Source organism: Leucoraja erinacea, chromosome 14, assembly GCF_028641065.1.
Source record: "Leucoraja erinacea ecotype New England chromosome 14, Leri_hhj_1, whole genome shotgun sequence".
Lineage (NCBI taxonomy): Eukaryota > Metazoa > Chordata > Chondrichthyes > Rajiformes > Rajidae > Leucoraja > Leucoraja erinaceus.
Genome location: NC_073390.1, coordinates 49,639,397 through 49,653,004, shown reverse-complemented (window position 1 = coordinate 49,653,004; position 13,608 = coordinate 49,639,397). Strand labels below are relative to the sequence as shown.

At 45.5% G+C, this 13,608-nt stretch overlaps 1 protein-coding gene across 2 annotated transcripts in view; it reads right to left on the bottom strand.

Moving 5' to 3' along the window:
* dock10 (dedicator of cytokinesis 10) overlaps positions 1-13,608 on the bottom strand; it is a 249,531-nt gene that overhangs the window by 61,068 nt on the left and 174,855 nt on the right. For both annotated transcript variants that reach the window (XM_055646386.1, XM_055646387.1), the window contains exons 17-24: positions 8,093-8,280; positions 6,888-6,953; positions 5,162-5,254; positions 4,253-4,376; positions 3,000-3,121; positions 2,623-2,709; positions 2,263-2,355; positions 1,489-1,607 (exon numbers count right to left, since the gene is read on the bottom strand). In XM_055646386.1, the coding sequence (XP_055502361.1) occupies positions 1,489-1,607; positions 2,263-2,355; positions 2,623-2,709; positions 3,000-3,121; positions 4,253-4,376; positions 5,162-5,254; positions 6,888-6,953; positions 8,093-8,280 (892 nt within the window). The remainder of the gene's footprint in view (positions 1-1,488; positions 1,608-2,262; positions 2,356-2,622; positions 2,710-2,999; positions 3,122-4,252; positions 4,377-5,161; positions 5,255-6,887; positions 6,954-8,092; positions 8,281-13,608) is intronic.

Below are 13,608 nucleotides of genomic sequence, written 5' to 3'. Positions count from 1 at the left end.
ATTTCACGGGCACAACCGACCCCCAGGCCCACTGCAAGCACGGAGATCCCAGAGACCCACAGCCAGCAGCAGCCCAGCCCAGCCCCGCTCCAACTCCAGAGGAAAACTGCAAACTAGCGGGAGACATCGGGACCACCAGAAGCCGCTCCCCCGATGCGCCGCTACGGCAGACAAGGAGGACAGTCATTGCCCACAGCCCGAGCTGGTTCTTGACCCTGTCAAAGGTTGGGGACAATGCAGGAAAGGGATTGGACGGGGGGAGAGATCAGCCACCATCGAATGCAAGCAATCGCACCCGAGAACATCCCAGCACAGCAACTCCAGCACAGCCCCAGAAAATCCAGCCCACTCCAGAGGGGCAGAAACTGATGGTGCGCAAGGTGCGTCTTGTTCTTGAGGCTCGGGCTGTGGGCGAACTGCCGCTTGTCGCCGTAGCGGCCCATCGGGGAGCGGATTCCTCTGGAGTTGGGGGTGGGAGGGAGGGGGAGGGGGGTATTGTGCTGTTTGATCGCCCCCTGCTATCCCAGGGACAGGGAGACAGGACGTTCACCGAGGGCGGCCCGCAGAGGTGACAGCGGAACCTCCGGTCGGTCCTCGACGAAAGGGGAACTAAATCCCCATTCATAAAAGAGGTGAGGGTACATTGACCGGGAGAGTAGGAATCCCAAGACAAAGTTGAGTGAGCGTTCACCGAGGGTGGCCCGCAGAGGTGACAGCGGAACCTCGGGTCGGTCCTGGAAGAAAGGGGAACTAAAAAGAGAAGTGGAGGGTATATTGCGCGGGAGGGTATATCGCCTACCTGGAAGAAACCAGACATTTTTTCCAGGATGTCGTCTGCACACCAAAGCTCACGTTTGGCGCCTCTGCTGCACACGGATATAAGAGTGTGAAAATGTCGCCTTAGGCCGCCTTAGGGCATGTAGCCCCGCTAGGGTGACATGAGTGCGGGAGGTGATTCAATGCTGCGGTCACATTTACAAATTCAGGAACTCATTCAACACACTGCATTTCATACAGACATTTATTCTGCAAGAAAAAAACTACACTGAAGACTCAAACTCGCGACCGAGGAACTGCCGGGATCAAGGCGCAAACTCGCGACCTTGCGGATATGAGCCGGGCACTCTACCACTGAGCCAGCCATTAAAATCTACGCTAAAAAAACTCCATTCCGAAGACCGACAAATTCCAAATTACGAAAAGTGTCTGGTCCCAAGGCTGTCGGATAAAAGGTTGTGCACCTGTAACTATAAAAACATACACACGCATACACACACATATTGTAACTCTGTATGTATACTACTATATTGTAATAAAGCATTATTATAAGCTTTACAAAAATAAATGCAACACAATAAACTAAGTTTACAGTACATATATTCTGCATTGACATAATGGAAGCAAAGGCATTTGAAACTCATTTGCTTGTGTTTTAGAGAGCTACACAGCTGATTTTTTTCCCTCCTCGAGCAGCTTTAATATACTTACCTGATGGTGGCAGTAGCAAGTAGACTATCTTCAGTCTGTATCAAGCTGTAGAGCAGCTGATTGAGAAGGACAGGAAGGAAATGTACAATCACGTGAATCTTTTCCATGCCAAGAAGACCCTGAAATTATCAAAAACAGATTAAGAATCAAAATCTTTCAGATACTGAAGTTTACAACAACCCCAGTAAATTAAGCACAAGTCTCACTTTGAATATTGCTCTTCAACATTTAGTCTAGACGTTAACATCACTTTTCAATGCTGCATTTTATTTCTAAGTATTTCACATATGCAAGATATCTCTGTTTATTAACATGAATTAATAATTTGATATTATTTACAATCAACAATATTTACGACTGTTTCCAAATTTAGGGTATTAATTGTTATTTTATGTCCCGAGGAAGCAATTGAGGAGGAATTTCTTTAGCCAGAGAGTGGTGAGTCTGTGGAATTCATTGCCTCAGGCAGTGGCGGAGGCCAAGTCATTGAGTATATTGAAAGCGGAGATTGATAGGTTCTTGACTAATAAAGATGTCAAAGGTTGTGTGGAGAATGCAGGAGAATGGGATTGTGTGGGGAGAATAGATCAGCCACAATCGAATGGTGTAGCAGATTCGATGGCCGAATGGCCTAACGTGGAAGCAGGCACTTTGGCCCAACTTGTCCCACCTACACACACTAGTCTTATGAACTTATGAAAATAGACAGCCTTTGATGTTCTTTCTTATGCAGTTATTACAATTTACATCTATCATGACATTGAATCATCAAACCTCAATGCTCTGGACAAATTCTGAAGACGAGGCCTGCAACCCTCCACGCTCCACTTTTTGGCACTCCTGGAAGTAGTTATTTAATCTTTCTTCCTAATAAAAAGAAGCAAATAAAGATATTATTAATTTTCCCAAATGGACAGTCCACCACAAGGATGGTTTGCCTATCCAATACCCCTGGTGCTTCACATAACTGCACTGGATGGGACAACCAGGCCCACTGCGATCAATTTTCTTCTTAATCACATAAATAAATTGAAAGAATTTCCTTTGATCCAGTCAATTATGTGAGCAGTCAATTATGCAAAGCTAAACTGAGGAAGCTGCACACACATTAAAAAAAAACACCTTGGTCCGTACCTGTGTATAGATTGTAGATACGACATGGATAGAGACTTTGAAGAGTGGCTTCCCTCCATCAACCCACTTCATATCAGGTCCGTTTGCCTATGGAAAGAGCCAACACAAATGCGTGACCTCCTTGCTCATTTTTCCTCCTCTTTTGGTCATCATTTCCTTCATCCAGTATAACATGGTGCTGCAGTGACTCAGTGGGTCAGGCTGCATCTCTGGAGGACATGGACAGGCAATGTTTTGCGTTGGGATCCTCCGTCAGAGTCTAAGGAAGGGCGTTGAGCCAAAACGTCACCTATCCATGGCACCCAGAAATGCTGCCTGACCCACTGAGTTACTCCGGCACTCTGTGTTCTACAACGATACATTTCTCTTGTTCTTACCTTCCCCGGTGTTAGGTTTTGATAACTGAGATAGCCAGCTGGAAGATTGGCTGCCACAAGAATGGACTGCTCATGAGATGCCAGTCTACCGTCTTTCAAAACAGGTAGCCAGGCATATCCAACTACAAAGAAGGAAAAAAAACAGAAGGTTGCTCTTCGTATCAGCAGAGGATGTAACGTGCTTTTTATATATATATTTTATCAAAGTACTTTAACGCAGTGTTTTAATCGTCACATTTTTGCTTCCATGTTCTTTCCATGCACAGGTCTCCTGGAAAGGTATAAAATGTGGAGAGACACACTGACCACCCCAACATCGAGGGGTTTTATAGAAGGCCCTGCCTCGAAAAGGATGCCAGTATCACCAAAGGCCCACACGACCCTGACCACGCTGCCATTTCACTCCTGTCATCGGGAAGGAGGTATAGCAGTTTGAAAACTGTAACGCCAAGGTTCAGGAACAGCTTCTTCCCGACAGCCATCAGGCTATTGAACACTACAAACCCCAACTAAACTGAACTACAATCCGTTTTGGTTGTATCACGGACTTCAGACTTTTCTTTTGTTCTCCTTTGCAAGTTTTCTTTTAATTATAAGCCTTCTGTGTTTGTTTTAACATGTCATCTATTACGTACAATGTGTTTACAGATCTATTACGCTGCTGCAAGTAAGAATTTCATTTGTTCCATTTCCATACACATGACAATTGAGCAACTCTTGAAATCTGGGAAATTACAATGCTTTGCCAAGACTGGCTCCATAAGATCTTTACTAAGACATCCATTTTTATCCCTCTCCAATCTAAGCTGATAATATTTTCAATGACTATTAACCCCTGCAGCCATGCATCTGAAATATTTAATAAGAATTTAAAAGAGAAATGATGCTATTAAAGAATGATGCTGACCTCATAGTGACAGTGGTACAACCAGGGCTGGCCTTAAGCCAATTGGACCAATTGCTCCCAATTGGGCCCCGCGCCTAAGGGGGCCCCGCGCTCTGTGCTAGTGCTGCTAATCTTCATCTGGAGAAGACTATATTGCAGTTTGCAGTTGCTTGGACTGTTGCTGAATGTGCGGGAGTGTTGAATCCCTTTTGCATTGCTTTGAGTAACGGCATCCTTTATACGATACAAAGCAGGCTCACCAATTGTTCCCAATTGGGCCCCGCACCTCCTAAGGCCAGCCCTGGGTACAACTAAAGGAGCACATATCGGAGAAAAGAAAGCCATGTATGTCTTTTAGATACTTTACCTTGCGTTTCCAATGCCTCTTTCTTTTTGGAGCCACCTTTTGTAGCAAGGTCACAACTGATGTGATAGAATGAAAAAAGAATGTGATGTTTCTCGTTCAACTGAGTGGGAAGTTCAATTTTCACCTGCAAATTAGAAATTTAAAAAAAGAGTTGTCAAGTGTTGACCCCATCCTTACATCGTACGTCTTGCTTTTGCCTTGTGTTTGGGCCTTAGTGATACGATTTATTTCACCACAGCTTGCAAAATGATGGCCTTCCATGCTGCTCAGAGAAACCTGTCCATTTGGTTACATAGCTAGTCAGTTATTGGGCATCAGAGCCTAAGACAGGATCATTATCATTCTCGGTCATTCTATTAGCTGTGGCCCTGTGGGGCCTTGTGTGTGATTCACATTTACTGCCTTGGGCCCTGGTCAAAGTTGCTGCAAGCTCTCTCCACTGCGCTGCTTTCATGACCCTTTCCTGGCAAGGTATATTTTTAATTCTCGATCATATGAGTAGTCTGGGTGTCAGGGAGAAGGTAGGAGGTATGCGGAAAGATAGATCAGCCATGTTTGAATGGTGGAGTAGACTTGATGGATCGAATGGCCTGGTTCTGATCCTATCATTTATGAAGGTAGACACAAAATGCTGGAGTAACTCAGCGGGACAGGCAGCATCTCATGAGAGAAGGAATGGGGGACATTTCAGGTCGAGACCCTTCTTCAGACCCATTCCTTCTCTCCAGAGATGCTCCCTATCCCACTGAGTTACTCCAGCATTTTGTGCCTACCTTCGATTTAAACCAGCATCTGCGGTTCTTTCCTATCACTTATGAACTTATGAATATGCAAGACATTTTTTAGTCACCTCTGCCACTGTTGCTTGGCTGCCAATTGCATAAGTTTACACAGCATTTAGCAAATTACCTCATCGTTGAAATCTGGGTTCTGGACGTGATGTAGAACTGCAGTCTGTGCTGCTGTTGTGAACACCGAGCCGCCTGCTTTTCCATAAATGCACTGTTTTAAAAAAAAAGGAAAACTAATAAACCTTTATTGCAAGTAAAGAGAAATATCTCCAAGTAACTATTGTCTGAGCATCATCCACCCAAGTGGCCCATTAGAGTTTTATGTCCCGTAGTTGTTAACATTATGGCTTTCTTCACTGCAAGTAACCTTTCAAACTTGAAATGACTCAATAAATAAAAATAACCAGGGAACATTTGAACCACAGATCAGAGATATTGTCATCTTTCCGCACTTGTGAAACTATGCAATAAAGAAATTGGGGTCCATTCTCTACTGCTGCACATCCATTTCTCAGATGAACTCTGGCTGGTTAGAAATTGAAAACCATTGGGAGAGAGCTCAGAAACTGCATCATTGCCCAAGGCATGTCTGCTGTAATTTCCCGCCATTCTTATAAATGTTGTGAGGATGTAACTCAAATGTGTGAGTTACATCTGTAACTGGTGTAAATATTCCTCAATTGTGCCAGACATTGGGAAAGAATAACCAGTTGTCCTTAAAGGGACAGATGGCTATTGGAAAACGGAACCAGAAGATGGCAGGCCTAACAATAGTAGCTATTATTGTTTGGCAGATATAGGCAACTAAAAGCACAGGGCAGTTGCCAGCCCATTTGTAGCCATTCCACACCCATTCTTAACTCAACCCCCTAGGCCTGCTGCACAATGAGATAGTGATTTTCTATACATATGAGGTACAATGAGATATCGAGCGATGGAGTTACCCAGCGGGTTGGGCAGCATCTCTGGAGAACATAGACAGATGATGTTTCTGGTCGAGACACTTTATCAGACTCTTCTTGAGTCTGAGGAAGGCTCCCAACATGAAACAACACCTGTTCTCCAGAGATGATTCCTGACCCGGTAAGTGACTACTACACCTTGTGTCCGTTTTTCCCGACGGATACGACGGGATGCTTGCTTGTTCCAAAACAAATCTTAGAGACCAAAGTATCAACGTGTGTGACTCTCACGTGATCATCAGCAAGTAGGGCACGCGTTACGTGATCCGATTCCAAACCCCTTTCTTCAACAGCTTCCCCTCTTAATCTTTATAAATATATATACAAGGTGCTTTTCTTCCAGTTTATTTATAGGTCTTTCTTTCTGGGCACAGTGTGCAGCTGTGATGGATGGTAGCTCCAGGCATGGACTCATCTATCTGGTTTGGAGGCACTGAGCCTATAGGGTCGGAGTCTCGAGGTGGAGCTGCCCTGAGAACAAAGGGGGTCCTAGGGTTTGTGGGGGGGGGGGGGGGGGGGGGGGGGTTGAGATTTAAAGGGGGGGCCCAGGGTGGGGATGGAGGGGGCGTCGATAATTAAAGGGACCCAGGGTAGCGGGGGGGAGGGGGGCGTTGAGAATTAAGGGGGACCCAGTAGTGAGGTGCGAAGGAGGGATGAGAACTTTTGGTAACTTTGTCTTCGTGGAGACTCTTTTGTGTAAAAACAAAGATTTTCACTGTAGCTAGCTGGGTACAAGTGACAATAAAGCATCATCATCATCATCACCATCAAACTATTGTTGGTACACACTAGAGGTCGGCAACATCAGCAACTAAAGCTGTGGTTCATAATCATAGAGTCGCATCTTCACACAACAGATCACAAATAGTTAATGACGTTCACCTTCAATGGTTGGGCATGTTCCTTATCCGAACACCTGAACTCTATCCGCACGGCTAAGTTCCTTGCCTGCAGAAATGGAAATGATATTAAATATTTCATATGCTCCTGGGTTTACTCCGATAAAGTGAGCGTGACTACTACCCCTGATTCAGCATATGCTACCGCTACATATTTCTTCCCTCATCACCCACCCTCCACCCACATCGCCTCACACATGGACCTTATGGGGAAAATAGCCCAGTCATCAGGGTTAACATTTAGATCCCGTGGAAAGAAACATTAAAAAATAAAAAGTTCACGGAATCACGATATCACCGGGAATTTGCAACTGCTGAAAAAACAATAATGCTGATTCAATGAAGTATTACTGTACACAATGTGGAACTACATCGATCTAACATGGTTTGGAAATTTACGCATAAGGAAAGAATTGCATCTAACAATTATTCAGCCTTGGATGGAGGTAAAGTCGTTCATGGTAATAAAATTATCTGCGACAGTTCGCATTTGCTGATCAGTTTTTGGGGAATCGCTGTTTACAAAATGGGTAGGGAACTCCGATACTGACGCGCATTGTTGTACAATGTAGAGTTTAGCAACATCCGTCTGAGGATTCTGCAGATTTAGAAGGCAATGGGCCAGATCTGCAGATAATTCATGCAGTGCATGCATCAATAGGTTCGGGAACTCCGTGACTGTATAAAATACACAGCGGCTGGGGTGAGATGTATCTGACTTCATTGCTTCTCTCTGGATTCATCACTGAATCCATGGATGCACTGTAATTTACTGAGATGAGGGTCTGAATATGTTTTATATCTGGCCATTCGACCCTTCGAGCCTCACGTTGATGTCACCCATGGCTGAACTGCTAGGGTGGCGCAGCGGTAGAGTTGCTGCCTTACAGCGCTTACAGCGCCGGAGAACGGGTTCGATCCCGACTACGGGTGCTGTCTGTATGGAGTTTGTACGTTCTCCCTGTGACCTGCGTGGGTTTTCTCCGAGATCTTCAGTTTCTTCCCACACTCCAAAGACGTACAGGTTTGTAGGTTAGCTGGCTTGGTATAAAGGTAGAATTGTCCCTTGTGTGTGCAGGATAGTGTTAATGTACGAGGATTGACGGTTGGCATGGACTCAGTGGGCAGAAGGGCCTGTTTTCGCAGTGTATCTCTAAACTAAACAGAATAATTGCATTTGTACCGTACCTTTGCAAAGCACTTCTGACCGTCATATTTCAAATGTTTAGGATAAATATAAAGATGATTTTTGTACACTGTGTAAGGCTGGGAATATTTTGCCGATTCTTGCACAAACTCTTCAACTTCTATGGCGGGTTCATACTTATTTGGGTCCCCAAAGGGTTTAACAGGCACATAGGATGAGGTAACACAATCTGAAATAGATAAGTTACAAAATGTTTCTCATCATTCATTTTCCTTCAGAGTTTGATCTGAAGTCCTGTAACTTTGCACTACATGAAACATGCTCTAAAGAAAGTGACATTTACGTAACAGCAGTTAAAAAAAGATAGTAAAAATTCTCCCACTTATTTTACAATTGCTGACTTCTATCAAGTACATTTTTACCATCACTTTCAAAGTCTTTTGGAATCTTCATCACGCCACCCCTTCTGCAATGAATATTACATTATGATGAATAATGCAGGGTCCTTATGTTTTGAGAATGCCACATCAACACACTGGGCACAGCAAGTAACTTTTAAAATGGGAATACGGTTGCACAGAGTAGAGTTGTTGCCTTGTAGCGAATGCAGCGTTCTCCCCGTGACTGCGTGGGTTTTCTCTGAGATCTTCGGTTTCCTCCCACACTCCAAAGACGTACAGGTTGGTAGGTTAATCGGCTTGGTAAATGTCGAAATTGTCCCTAGTGGGTGTGGGATACTGTTAATATGCGGGGATCGCTGGTCGGCACGGTCCCGGTGGGCCGAAGGGCCTGTTTCCGCACTGTATCTCTAAAACTAAAACTAAAAACTGAAGTATATTTCAAATAAAAAGTTAAATGTAACTGCCTTGGGTTAAGAGACGGGGCAATTTTTCAACTGTCTTTCAAGATCTTTTGGCTTTGCCTATTATTGGGCTATTCCCAAAGGGAGCCTTAAATCCCTGTCCCACTGTACGAGTTCATTCAAGAGTTGTCCCCAAGTTTGCCCTGATTCGAACTCGGATATTTACGGTAATGGCCGCGCGTAAGTACTCGGGGCTCTCGTGGACATTTTTCATCATGTTGAAAAATCTTCACGAGTCTTCCCGAGCTTACCTGCCATTAGCGAGTCTTCCCGAGTACCTGCCGTTAGCGCTAAGAGACGTCCCCGAGCTCCGACGTACCCGCTACGTTCATTCTACGCGTTTGATTTTTTTTTAAACTCGGGAGAGCACTTGAATGAACTCGTACAGTGGGGCAGGGCCATTAAGATTAGAACAGTGCTGGCTTCACTGGAGATCCACACAGAGCACAGGGACAGAGAAGGTAAAGCTGGCACAAGATAGACACAGTGACCCTAACTCAACGGGTCAGGCAGCACAAGTTCATACATGTTTTTTTTGTTAGAGATACTGCGCAGACACAGGTCCTTCTTCTCTACGAGTCTGCACGGTCCAGCGATCCCCGTACACTAACCCTATCCTACACACACTAGGGACAATTTTGACATTTACCAAGCCAACTAACGTACAAACCTGTACGTCTTTGGAGTGTGGGAGGAAACCGATCTCGGAGAAAACCCATGCGGTCACGGGGAGAACGGACAAACTCCGTACAGACAACATCCATAGTCGGGTTTGAACCCGGGTCTCCGGCGCTGCAAGCGTGTAAGGCAGCAACTCTACTGCTGCGCTACCATGCCTCCCAGTGATAGGAGCAGAATTAGGGCATTCAGCCCATCGAGTCTGCTCTGCTATTCATGATCTATCTCTCCCTCTGAACCCCATTCTCCTGCCTTGTCCCCATAACCCCTGACTTGGTGTCAAATTTTGCCTGACCACAGCTCCATGAAGTGCCTGTATTTTAATAGGGGACAGTGCTTTTATATTGAACAGCAGCATGTTTGGATGACTGTTTATTAATTTTTTATTAATTTTCTGAACATCTCTGGAGAAAAATAATGGGAAACGTTTCGGGTCGGAACCCTTCTTGAAACTCTTACAGATAACCCTTCTCTCAGTCTGAAGAAGGGTCAGACCCAAAATGTAACCCATCCTTTTCCTCCAGATATGCTGCTTGATGCTGGTTTATTCCAGTATTTTGTGTCCATCTTCAGATAAACCAGCCTCTGCATTTCCTTCCTATACATTAAAGGTCCATACAGGTACAGCAGTCCTTGTACATTGAATAGGCAAACCGAGCTGCGGGGAAAGAATTTAGTAGAGTCCCTTATTTGATTTAACTGGTTAGTTTAATTGTTTTCGATTGCCATAGATATTCACAATTATTCAGGAACCTGAGAGGTATGAGGGCTGCACAGTGAGGCCACCACAGTGGTAGAGCTGCTGCCTCACAACGCTGTAGACCCAGGTTCGATCCTGAACTCAGCTGCTGTCTATGTGGAGTTCACACATAACCACATCAATTTCCTCTGGGTGCTCGGGTTCCCTCCCGCATGCCAAAGATGTGCGAGTTTGTCACTAGTGTGTTGTTGAGAAAGTAGTGTATCATGGGACTGGTGTGAAAGGGTGGTCAATGGTCATCGTGGGCTCAGTCGGCTGCAGGGAGGGTCTGCTTCCATGCTGTGTATCGGACACTAAACTGTTGACTATTGACAGACAGTGGACAGTCCTCTGCCAAGGACAAGAAGGCTCTGCAGAGAGTAGTGCGTTCGGCTGAAGGCACTATGGGAACTTCACTCGCCCCCCCTGCAGGAACTATACAACAGGAGGTGCAACTCCAGAGCAAATAAAATCATGGGAGACCCCTTCCACCCCTGCAACGGACTGTTCCAGCTGCTACGGTCAGGCAAACGCCTCCGTTGCCATGCGGTGAGAACGGAGAGGTTGAGAAGGAGTTTCTTCCCAGAGGCAATTCGGACTGTAAACGCCTATCTCACCAGGGACCAACTCTACTGAACGTTTTTCCTTCCATTATTTATTATGTACAAGAATATGTGTGTTATGATTGTGTTTATAATTTGTTTGGTTGTTTTGTTGTTTGTCTTTTGCACAAAAGTCCGCGAGCATTGCCACTTTCATTTCACGGCACATCTCGTATGTGTATGTGACAAATAAACTTGACTTGACTTGACTTGGGCCAGGAACAGTGGGTGGGAGATGGGATCTCAGTAGCTAACAAAACCTCTCTGTTAGAACAGCCTTGCAGATTGTCTGTCAGAGCAGCCCTGAGCTGCACTCAAGTTCTACTCAAGCTCACAGATAAGGTGGGATCCCAATGGGAGTCTGCACCCAAGGCCACACCAGGTGAAAGTGTGGCCCTTGGGCAGTGCTTGTGGGCTCAGAGCCCAGGAAAACCTGACCATACAATGACCTTACCTAAAGGCTTTGATGGCTAGTTATGGGCCTGTCACACTTGGCGATTTTTTGCAGGCGACAACCTACATCATCCTGGCGACAACCTACGACAGCGCCCACATCAAGCTACGCTCACTGGCGTCAAACCCACTGTTGCCGAAAAATTTCCAACATGTTGAAAATTTAGCGGTGACCAGAAAGACTGAGGAGACTGAGGAGACTGCTCCCGCCGACAACCAGCGAACATGTGACGTCAAACTAGTCGCCCGCAGTTGCCTAAAAAATTGCCAATGTGGGACAGGCCCATTAGAACACAGAAGTGAAGGATTTATTCCACAGACATCTCCAATTCACAAAATAAGAGGAATGGTTCCCCACAGGTCAGAAATTCTAAAAGTGGAGACATTATGGAATGCACACTATTACAGAGTATTTGCGTCTGCACTGGCTTCTCGCTGTAAATCTTTTGATTTATTTGTGCTGACTGTCTGCTGTCACCTGAGCAGACGATGGGGTCTCATGAGAGTAGTGGCTCCAAACTGCTGTCAGCTGATCACTGATCCGGGGGGGGGGGGGGGGGCAACTGCACCCTGCATGAAACCAAACCACACACACAAACCTCTGCAGAATTCCTTCTCTCAGACCAAGAAAGCTACTCACTATGCATAGGAAGGAACTGCAGATGCTGGATTACACCGAAGATAGACACAAAATGCTGGAGTAACTCAGCAGGACAGGCAGCATCTCTGGAGAGAAGGAATGGGTGACGTTTTGGGTGGACACTTGAGACCCTTCTTCAGCATTCATTCGGAAGAAGGGTCTCGACCTGAAACGTCACCCATTCCTTCTATCCAGAGATGCTGCCTGTCCCGCTGAGTTACTCCAGCATTTTCTGTCTATCTACTCTCTCTGCCTGAATGGACTGGAGATGATCCAATGCACATCTTGCACTAAACGTTATTCCCTTTATCATGAATATATCTGCATCTATTTAAATAATTATTTTAATAGTGCTTTTTAATAGGTCATTTCTTTAGCATGGTTTTGAATGCCAGGCACATTCACAGCATCAATTCTGCTGACAGCTGGTAAGGCGGGAGACAAGGTTAATGCACCTTCCAATGCAGGTCGGGGCAAAGCTTGCAGGTTTCACTCAGAATTACCCTGCCGTGCACAAGGTCTTGCCAATCAACTGGGAGCCAGGTTCCTGAAGAAAGATTGAGTCTGGAGGTACACCCTGGTTGAAAGAGAGTTTTGGGACAAACGGAAAGCTTGGTTGATTCAGAAAGTTACATAATGTCGGAGGTCAGAGGCCGGAGTCCTGAGGACTAAGGTCTGAGTCCCGAAGTCGGAGGTCAGAGATCGGAGGATAGAGTCCCAGTGTTATGTAGGAGGGGGGGCGACGAGGACAAAGGGGGGACCCAGAATGGAGGGCTGTTGAGAACAATGAGGGGGGTACCCTGGCTTGGGAAGGCTGCCGAAAATGAAGGGGACCGAGGGTGGGGTGGGACGTCCATAACTAACGGGGACCTAGGGTGGGTCGAGAACTAAGGAGGTTGGAAAGGGGAGGGGCATTGGGACAAAAAAAGGGGTACTTTGCAACTTTGGTGCTGCCCTTTACGTGGTGACTCTTTGCATGCCTCAGGTATGCAAAACAAAGCATCTCACCGTGCCTCGTCACATGTGAGAATGAAAGTATCTAATCCAATCTCTTTCAAATAGGGGATCTATCGCAGTCGCTGCCTCAAAAAGGCTGGCAGTATCATCAAGGACCCACACCATCCTGGACACACACTCATCTCCCTGCTACCTTCAGGTAGAAGGTACAGGAGCCTGAAGACTGCAACGACCAGGTTCAGGAATAGCTACTTCCCCACAGCCATCAGGCTATTAAACCTGGCTCGGACAAAACTCTAGCCCATTATCCGTTATTTGCACTTTATCAGTTTATTTATTCATGTGTGTATTTACGTATATAATGGTATATGGACACACTGATCTGTTTTGCAGTCAATGCCTACTATGTTCTGTTGCGCTGAAACAAAGCAAGAATTTAATTGTCCTATCAGGGACACATGACAATAAACTCTCTTGATAAACTCTTGATAAACTCTATTCTATCGACTACTATGTATGTGCAGAATTTGATGTTGGATGGAAAATCCTCTTTTAATTGATACTGAAACATAGCTGGAAAAGTGAATGCAGAATCAAACACACTTTTAAAAATAGAACAAAGAAAA